The 10,324-nt window shown below is 47.0% G+C and overlaps 1 protein-coding gene across 1 annotated transcript; it reads right to left on the minus strand.

Annotated features, from left to right (window-relative positions):
• Positions 1-621: 621 nt before the first annotated feature.
• Positions 622-9,791, minus strand: TMEM88B (transmembrane protein 88B). The gene is made up of 2 exons (XM_015816059.1): positions 9,522-9,791; positions 622-891 (listed from the first exon to the last, which is right to left on the minus strand). Exons 1-2 carry the CDS (start codon positions 9,789-9,791, stop codon positions 622-624), a joined length of 540 nt encoding a protein of 179 aa, XP_015671545.1.
• Between the last annotated feature and the right edge of the window lie 533 nt (positions 9,792-10,324).

The following is a 10,324-nucleotide window of genomic DNA, read 5'->3' on the forward strand; positions in this document are numbered from 1 at the left end:
TACTTTTCAGCAAACGAAGGAACTGAGCTTCTTTGGGTTATTTTCCATTTGAGGGAGCCTTAAGAGACCTCAATGTATCTCCTGACTGCTGCTTGACGTTCTACATTTTAAGAGGTAACTAACTACCTCCATTTCAAAAACACGTGGAAAGGAAGGACCGGTCATCAACCTGCAAACGAGGGCGTGAGACTGAGGATCGTTGCAACCAGGGGACATCCTACCTTATCCCGAATTAAATCCCATTCCCTGGGTTTACGGCACACATTGACCCATAAACCCACCAAAAATTGTGAATCACGAAAGGAAGCGAAGTGGCGGGAAAAAACAAACCAGAGACTTGAGGTCATAACACGAACCGGTTAGGTGAATTAGGTGGAAAAGGAGTGCCACCCACTTGGGGGCTCTAGTCCCACCCACCCCTGCTTCGGCCCCGCCCCTTGTGCAGCCCACAATGACAAATACAGGCACACCCCAATGGGATTATCTGTAAGTTGCCTTGAAATCCAGGGAGGCCTTTAGCTCCTTAGCACGAGAAGCAGTGGTGGTGGGTTACCGTCACGGCTCTTCCTTGGTGCCCCCACTGAAAACAACCAAACTGCACGGAGGCTGGGAGGCCCCAGCTCAGACCCACGCCTTGACGTGGTGGTTCCACTCCTTCACGCACCCGCACAGCCCCCCTTCTTCGTACCACCGCCACTTCACGCCTTTGTACACAGCCCGGGCGCACGGCTGGAAGCAGAGGAAGAGGTGCAGGCGGCGGGCCAGGCTGCAGTAGAGGGCCATGGAGACCACGATGAGGGGAGACATGATGACGAAGCCGAGGATGATCAAGGCCGAAGAGCTGTTGTCGTCCAGGATGGTCTGGCAGTAGTAGGCGGTCGAGTGGAGCACCTGCAGAGGGCAGAGGAAGCGAGTTGGGTGGTGGGTGGGTGGGTGGGATTCCCGGAAGCGGTCATTCCCCCAGGGATCTTGGGAGAGGGATCTGTCCTTTCCGTACCGAAAGACAGGGAGGTATGGATTACTCTGGATTGCACAGGGCGATGCTTCGGAGCTGCACCGTGACTCTCATGGACTCAGAAGACCCTCAGTTGTCCCTGGAGGTGGCAGGATTGATCCCGCAGCCTTCTTCTTCCTCTAAGGAGAAGCTCAGACCTCCGCTGAATTCCTATCCGGGATTTGTACTCTCCGAGGCCAAGGCTGCCTTGAGTTCATTTTGATGCTTTGCCGTTACCTTCCTCCCAAAACACATCTAGAGCTCTGGCTTGCCCTGCTAGTTTCCCAGCAACTAACATTTTGATCCTGCTTAGCATTTTGAGATGATGATGATGATGATGATGATGATGAGGAGGAGGAGGAGGAGGAGGAGGAGGAGGATTTTTGGCAATGGCCATGTTGGCAAAGGAATTCTGGGAGGTGTAATCCACACGTCCTGGTTGAGAACTCAGAACGCACGGCAAATCAAATCTTTAATTAAAAGCTTCTGCCGATAAAATGAAATTAGTTTAAACAAATGGCTTGCTAGCCCGGGAAACAGCTAGAGCTTATGGAGATGAACTACGGAGGCCTCTTCCAAAATGGAGGAGCCTTCGCCAAAAAGATTCTCTGTCTCTAAGGCTCGCCCGGGGAGGGGGATTGGGGTGGCTGTCAGCATCACGCCAGTGCACCCTGAGTGAGCCGGAAATAATTCAAAGTAAAACACAGGTAGTCCTCGGCTTACGACCTATTTTCCCACCCTGTGGATCCCAAAGCAGTCTGGCTGGAGATGAGGACCTTCAGAGCCAACGGTGATCCCCTCTCTACCCCAGGAAGCTTCTCCCCCCCCACCCCAACATTTTAGCTTTTCTGATCCTACATCCGGAGGGAACCTATATTTATCGAATCGATCTATAGAAAAGCCGGCCCAGATTGATTTTCTTCCGCCGATCGAGGCTGGAATCGTGTTTTCTAAGATGAAAGCCTGTGCCGAGGCCTCGGGGAGCCCGAGCAAAAGCAATCTTGATTCAATTTTATTTACATTTATGGAGAGTTCCAGTCCAATCCAATCCACTCCCTGTCATGTTAGGTTGCCCATTTGGCGGCAATTGATTTTTGCGTTGCCGAAAGGAAAACAGGAGAGCGAAAAGAGAGGTTGGGGGGGGAGGGAGAAAATCAGAATGAAACACTGGGGGGGGGGGCTTTGCTGCAAAGCGTGAGGCTTCAGATTCTGTCGGAGCGTTGAACCACATTGAAACAGTGCACTGCACAAACCCCGGCACTGCACTGTGATGGTATCTTTGCCCCAAGGTTGCTCTTTCAGCCTGCTTGCTTACTGATCCATGTTAGTTGGCTTAGTAAAACAACCTGCGCATTGTGTGAGGTGCTTTGGCTTAATTCAAGGCATTGGCAGTCACCTGTAAAGCCCTACCTGGTTTGAGCCGTTGTTCGTTTTGAGCGATACGGACCTTTTGATTACGTGTCATATATTTTCTACCTTTTGGGGATAGGCCCCTGATTTTTCAGCTTTCTATAGATACCTAGATGCTAGCTCAGGGATTAAATAATAATCCATGGGCCCAAGCCATCAAGGTATAAACGCGGTGAGCCATTTCACCTTTTCAATATTCCCTGTTATGCCAAGGTGCAATTTATTTCTCTCACCTCCAGCGAGAGGCGTTATTTCTGCTTCTGCCTCTGTACCTAAGACGTGTGCCTTCGATTCAAATGTTTATCATCTTTTGGGGAAGGGATAGTATAAATGGCAAAAGAAATGTGAAACCCTTGAGTTAATGGAAAAAAGCAGGGCATTAAATTTCATTTCCCCCCCTCTCTTGATGCTTTTCAGGAGGAATATTGGACACAGAAGAAGTACGGCTTGCGAAGAATAAAATCTCCAGCAGCCAGAGAGAGAGAGAGGTGTTCCAGGCCAAAGAAGATCCATCTTGCAGGAAAGAAGGTCAGCCGTGCGTATTGACACGAGACGAATTTAGTAGCTGTAGTTGTCAGGCCCAGATGGCAAAGCAGATATTTTGATATCTGTCAGCAGTCAAAAAGTCTGGATTCGTATTAAGCAGACTTATAGTTTGACTTTGGTAGGATGGCTGTTGCTTTGCTAAGGACACAAATAATTTGAAATGCGTACAGCAAGCTTGCTGTCCCTGTGGGGAACCCACCCTGCAGACCCACACTCTGCCCTTCCTCTTCCCTGTGGCAATGAGTTTACATGTGATTCAACAGTGGAACTCACTGCCACAAGATGTCATGGCTGCCACTTTAGGTAGCTGGAAAGGGGAAGAGCTGAAGAAATACTTTTGCCATAGTTGACATCTCCAATAATTTAGCAATATTTGTCAAAAGACCTAAAGGTTTGCAAAACTTCTAACTCCACCCTCCCTACATTCTTATTCCTCTGTGTCTCAGTCCTCCTGCCTTCTCCTTTAATGGCCTACTCTCTAAGCCAGTGGTTCTCAACCTTTTTAATGCCGTGACCCCAACCGGTCGTGAGTCGAGGACTAAACCGGCCGTAAGTCGAGGACTAAACTGGTCGTAAGTCGAGGACTTTCCCTGCCCGGGAGCGCCACACATGCGTGGTTCCGCCCCCTGCGCCGGCCGAGGCGTAGCTGGCAAGCGGCAGAGACGGAGCAGGCCGACCACCAGCTGGCCCAGCCCAAGGGAGGTAAGGCACCTGCCGGAAAAGGGGGAAAAATGGCGGACAAAAAAAAATGGCGGACAAAAAAATGGCGGACAGCCTTGCTTGGTGACCCCCATGAAATGGTCGATCGACCCCAAATGGGGTCCCGACCCACAGGTTGAGAACCACTGCTCTAAGCTAAATCTCACCCCGAAATTCCAAGTTGTCTTGTAAGGTTCCAACCCCTAACGGGCTTCTGTTGCTTTGCTTCTTCTGCTACTTATCTTCTCACAGCAGTTTTTAGAACTGTGATAAAATGGTGGGAATTTCCTGCAGTCGTATGGCAGGTAATTAGGGCCTATAATGCCCAGGAGAGTTCGATTGTTGTTTAATATGCGGTAATAAATAGTCATAAACAACTCCAGGGAGATGAGCTGAACCGCCTGCCCACATTAAGGAAGTGTCTGCACTAATTTCTGCAGGGATGCGAGGTGGTGGAAAGAGAGAGAACCGGGGAAATTAAACCATCAGCTGCTTCCGAAGTTCCCAGCCTGTTGCTCTTAAGAAACGGGAGCCTCTGAAGATTTACAGCCTTGGGATTCTTGTCCATGAGCAAACAGAGGCAAGGGGTTTTGGTGACAGCTGGAAAACCAGTTGAACCTATTTGCTCAGAGGTGAGCCGATGAAGGGACACCACAGATATATCATTTGGCCCTTTGAGGAGAAAAAGGGACTTCAAACTGAGCTGGCTGTGGCTGCTTTGTAGCTGAACCTGGCTACTCATTCCTTGGGACTGGATTGGATTGACCACACACTTGGAATACTGTGTCCAGTTCTGGTCACCAAGATACAAAAATGATATTGAGACTCTAGAAAGAGTGCAGAGAAGAGAAACAAAGATGATGAGGGGTCTGGAGGCTATGATGAACAGTTGTAGGAATTGAGTTTGCCAAGGCTAGTGATGAGAAGGAGTAGGGATGACGATAGCAGTGTTCCAATATTTGAGGGGCCGCCACAAAGAAGAGGGGGGGGTGTCAATGTCTTCTCTAAAGCACCTGAAGGCAGGACAGGAAGCAACAGATGGAAACGAATCCAGGAGAAAAGCAACTTGGAACTAAGGAGAAATTTCCTGACAGAAGAATTAACCAGTGGAACAACTTGCCTCTGGAAGTTGTACAGTTTTAAGAAGGGATTGGACAGCCATTGTCCAGAATGGCATAAGGCCTTCTGTTTGAGACGAGAAGACCTCCAAGGTCCCTTCCAGCTCTGTTATTCTGTAAAAAACATCTGCCTAGGGCTGACGTAGGAATGGCCCTCGGGAAGAAGGATGCTGGGAGTTGTAGTTCCACAGCACCTGGAGGAACATCCCCATCCTGGAAGGGTCTCTTTCACCTTCCAACAGTCTGCTAAAAGTAACTGGGGGTTCTAGCAAATGTGGGCAAACACAGTTGGCCAAGGAACCGTCAGCTGAGTAATGGGGAAGTGAGCGTGCCTCGGCTTTGCATTCCCCGGTGTCCCATCTGAATGACTTTACAGAGAATGTCCTGCTTGCATAACATGACCAATATTCAGTGCCTGGTTCCATCCCATCCCATCCCATCCCAGCCTCAAAAGCTGTCAGATTCTGGGGAGTCATTAGCTAACAATCCCCTTGAAAATACCCAAAGGTGTCATTTACTTCTTTGATGATCTGCTTGCCACTACAGAAAGGAAAATAACCATATGGCGTCTCCTGGGGGGTTGGGTAGATAGGATAGGTTCCATTTGCTACTCATCTCAAACGGGGGGGGGGCTAGGCTTGGAGGGCCGTGGAGCCCGCTGGTTTGCAGCACTGTTGCCATTGATTCCAGAGAGGTCATTTAGAGAACAAAGTCGCTATCCAGGATTGATTCAGTATTTTAATAGCCCCCTTTAATTAAGCTGGTTTGAACTTCCACTGGGGCTCCTGCTCGTCAATCAATTGAAAAGTCACTGGGAGCCAGAGAAAGCCAAGGGTTTCATCCACTTGTCCCATCGGATCTCACCGAATGGGTTCTCCTCGTTGGAACGGGCCTTTTTTTTTATAAAAGGCCAAAGGGACAGCCATTTGTCTGAAATGGTATAGGGTTTCCTGCCTGAGCAGGGGGTTGGACTAGATGACCTCCAAGGTCCCTTCCAACTTTATTATTATTATTATTATTATTATTATTATTATTATTATTATTATTATTATTATTATTATTATTATTATTATTATTATTATTATTATTATTATTATTATATCCTCCTCAGTGTGATTCAGCCCCAGAGATCCAAAGCACCTTCTCCCGTCTCTCCTAGGTTTTTTCGGTGCCCTTCCTGATCCTCCCCACTGCATTTTTCCAAATTCCTGATTCAGGAAAAGCCGTTTTTTGGGGGGGCGGGGGGCGAAACTTCTGCAAGCAGGGTAGATAAAGCTCAAACTTCCTAGGCATCCAAAGGAGAGAGGCCAGATGAAATGTGTTTTGAGTACATTTGTCCCTAACGGCACGCGCACTGCAGAATACTTAATAAGAACAAAATGAGTTTGTCAATCGGAATGAATCAAGGGTTGCTTAGGACTGTCTGAGCCGAAATCTCCACACTGAACTCATGGATAGAATTGATTCAGAAATTTTTATCCCTCTTGGTTTTTTGTTTTTTTTTTGACTGCCCCATCTTTTTTCTATCTTTAATTTAGCACACAAATCCTGGAGACTGACTGTGGCGGTGGGAGGAGGGGCACCCTTAATTAAAAAGACATTAAATGGAATTCAGTCTGTGCCGGCAAATAACAGACAAAAGCTAAGGTTTACAGGAGGGGAGGATGGAAGAAAAAAGAGGAGCATGCCAGGAAAAGAAATACTGTTAACAATTAAATGAACATTCTGGGGAGCCAAGGCTGGAGATAAAGTTCCTGTCACTGAAGATCTGGAATTTATTTAGATTGTGCCAGAAGTTTCGTAATTACTGAAAAGGAAATTTAGATCGGTGTGTATTTTTTTAAAGAGATGCATAGCGCAATAACTCGAATTCCTCTCTGCTCTTCCTGCTCTGTTTCCTTCCCCAAAACTGATAACACAACCCTGTTTTTCCTTAGCAGTACAGGCAGACTGTTCTTACAATCCATTTTACCCAGAACTGACTCACACAATACATTAGTGGAAGCTTTTTGAGTGACAAGAGGCCTTGATGAGACACACAATTATTTGTGTATAATAAGTTCAACTTTTCTCCTGGATCCTTGTGCTTCTTGTTGTTTGGTGGATTCTTAGTCCACCTTCCAAGGCCTGGTTTTCATTCCTTCTCATTTGCAGATTTGTTAAGCTGGAGGTTAGCCCAAATGTTTCTTTATTCATTTACAGAGTATACGTATTTCTTAAGATTCCAGGAGGTTAACACTAGAGTGAAAGAACAGAGATGGCAAAGAAGCAGATGTCAACTAGTTCTTGGGAGAAAAATATCCAAACCCTTAGAATTCTTGAACAGATGACACCCATCTCTGAAACCTTATTTGCTAAAGAAAGTCACTTGAACGGGAGACCCCACAGCTGTTGGCTAGACTGGAAAGCATCCCAGAGAAGAGGAATGTGGTAAACCAAGAAGTCGAGAAGAAAAAAAAAGGAAAGGAAAGGGGGGGAGAAAAAAAAATCCTGCGCAGATTTATCCATAAAACTGCCAGAAGTCATGTTTCTACTCTAAATAGACTCAGAGTGTAATTATAGCTTCAAGTGAGGAAAACAGTTTTACATCTTGCTTTGCAGTGTCTGCGTTGAACAAGATGGGCGGGCAAAATGACTCTTTGAAGCTCCTAAATGGTCTTCAGGCTACACGGTTGGCCTCCTGATTTGCTGTATTTTTACCCTCTTTTTTGGGGGGGCTGATTTTTTGCCCCTGACAATATCAAAGTTGCTGGGCTGATCACCTTTTCCTGGATAGCTAAACCGAACCGGCTGACCACCTCCGAACCAAACCCTGGCGCTTCCTAGTATTTATCCACTTTTCACAATAATTGGAAATGAGCCCGGAGTTTCTGGAATCCTTCCCACGCTGCAGCTTTTACAGTTCCTAACTTCACGTGGTATCTAGTGTCTGTGAAAAGGAAGCCCGTGTGGTTGGATGTGAGAGGCTAGGTCAGAAGAGAAGAAACTAAAGCCTATGTTCTCATAATGTGCTGAATCACAAGCTAGTTACCCCTACCTTTGCTTAGATGACTACGTTGTGAGTAGCCAGCTACATAGGTGTAGAATGTCATGTTTAGAGGCACCTGGAGCAACTCTCAGCAGATTGAAACGGATCCCACTGCAAGTGCCGAAAACAATCCGGATCAAGTTGGCTTTTTAAACAGGATGGGATTTGGAAAGTCAATGAACAAAAAAAGCCATGGACTCTTCTCAAGATTAACGTACACTGCCCTGTTTCTCATCCTCTTAACTGGAGTAGGATGCTGCCAAGATAGGGTGACGGCTATGCTTGCTAAGAATGCTAGATACCTCATATTTGGGAAATTGAGAAACAGATGCTGTAAGCTCCATCGGCCCCTCTCTGGGGGTGTTAATGTCTGGTAGCTATTAGCTTTCCAACAGATGCATTTCCCTACCTTGCAGGCAGAAGGAGAGCAACCTGGAGGTACTTTTGTATTTGTAGAACATAGAATAAACAGGGTTAGAAGGGACCTTGGAGGTCTTCTAGTCCAACCCCCTGCCCAAACAGGAGACCCTCTACCATTCCAGACAAATCGCTGTATAATCTCTTCTTAAAATCCCCCAGTGATGGAGCACCCACAACTCCTGATGGCAAGCTGTTCCGTTGGTTAATTGTTCTTACTGTCAGGAAGTTTCTCCTTCGTTCTAGGTTGCTTCTCCCTTTAATGATCTTCAACCTGTTACTTTTTGTAACGGGTTATTCAGAGAAGGAACAAGCAGTTGAGAAGAGGACGGGACTTTGCTCACTGGGTTAATACTTTGAGGTCCAGATAACCTCCAAAGACTAAGTCTAAGGATCTTAGTCTTAGGATCTTAGTCTAAGGACCTTAAGACTAAGATCCTTGCTCAAGTCTGACTTCTATTTAAGAAGAGTATTTGCACATTCATTTATGGTTGTCCAAATACACACATTAGCACTCATATATTAAGTATCCTCTCAGAAGAGAAGTCTCACAAAGATTAAAGGAGTAAAGATTATAGCAAGGAATAACAGTTGCCCATGACAATTATCGTCCTCTGTAATAGCATCATGCCCCATCAACGGTATGTCAACCATCAATATTCTTCCTTTTCACAATGAAATGAATCTTAACAAAGGAACTCCCTGATACTCAAGGGAGCATGTTGGCTGGCCTCTACCCCGCTTTCCTTAACAAGGGTCAACTTGGGTATACATGGAAGTAAGACTACAGGCGACGGTGCCATTGGGATAGGACTTTATGGGTCAAGTCCCATTTAGCAGAACGAGTGTGACGCATCGGTTGTATTGAAGCTACCTTATGATGCTTGTCATCCAGTGAAGGACCACATATCCCAGGAGGGCAGAGTGATTAAGGGGTTGGGCAAGGACTGAGCAACTCCAACTTCAGTTCTGTCTCTTAGCTATGAAGCTTCCTAGCTGACTTTAGACTATCACTCTCTCAGCTCAACCTACTTCATCATTCCTGTGTTGAACAATAGGAGAAGAAAGTACTGTCCACATCTCCTTGAGGTCATGGATGAAAGGCAGAAGATACACCTACTAATAAATGCATCAGGGTTCAATGGGATGAAGCACAGGACCACGTATGATGATGATTTAACTGAAGACAGACGATGCCTCTGAGAATGGACAGAGGGACAAGCCTCTCCTATCCACTAGACACGTCTTACACCCTCCTCTGTTTGGGAGCTTCCTCAACAGAAAGTTCAATTGGCTGTATAATACTTACCCGGGAGTGACACTGGAATCCAAAATAGACCACGACGATGGCGGGCAAAAGGACCACCAAAAAGATGGCAGCCATCAGAAGGAAGTTCAGTAGAAAAGCAAAAAAGTTCATTGCCCCCACCAGGCAAGTCCACGCCCAACAGCCACAGGTGCTGCGACGCTCCATGGGCAGGAGCTGGTCCTCCATGTTGTAAGGTGGGAGAGTTTGGATGGTGTGTGAAGTGTCAGAGAAGTTGTCCCCTTCATAGTCATCAATCTCCTGATCAGACATCTTCAGGAAGATCAGACCAGGTGTCCCCTTTTCCCCTTCCCTTCGTCCAGTTCCCCTTTGCCTTAATTCCTCTTCCTTTTCCTGTCCTCCGAAATGAAGACCCCGCTCAGTCTTCCCAGTTAGGTGAGGAGATAGTGGCTGAGGTGGGATTTCCCAAAGTGGTCGCCACTTCCGGGAAACAGGAGACTGGATGGAGGTGGCCTCGGGAGCAGTCTGAGAAGGACGTTCTTACATGTCCTTCAGGGATCCGGTGGTTGCCTCACATGGAACGGGATGAGATGGAGAAGACCTTCCAAGAGACGGGATGAACTTTTCCAGCGGGCAGACAGTTCCCCAGGTTTGCCTACTGGAGTTCTTGGTCCAAAAAGAGCTGGCCGGTGTGGAATTTGCAAGGAAAGGAGACGGGCACGTGTACCATCCTCCGGTTCCACCTGGTGGGCTGGAGTTTCCAGCTAAATGCCCAATTTTCCTGAAGTTCCACACCACACCAGTCCTCCTTCAGCACTCTTCAAGTCTCCAGGGCAGGTTGCATT

Source organism: Protobothrops mucrosquamatus, unplaced genomic scaffold (assembly GCF_001527695.2).
Source record: "Protobothrops mucrosquamatus isolate PMUCROS unplaced genomic scaffold, P.Mucros_1.0 scaffold397, whole genome shotgun sequence".
NCBI classification, from domain to species: domain Eukaryota; kingdom Metazoa; phylum Chordata; class Lepidosauria; order Squamata; family Viperidae; genus Protobothrops; species Protobothrops mucrosquamatus.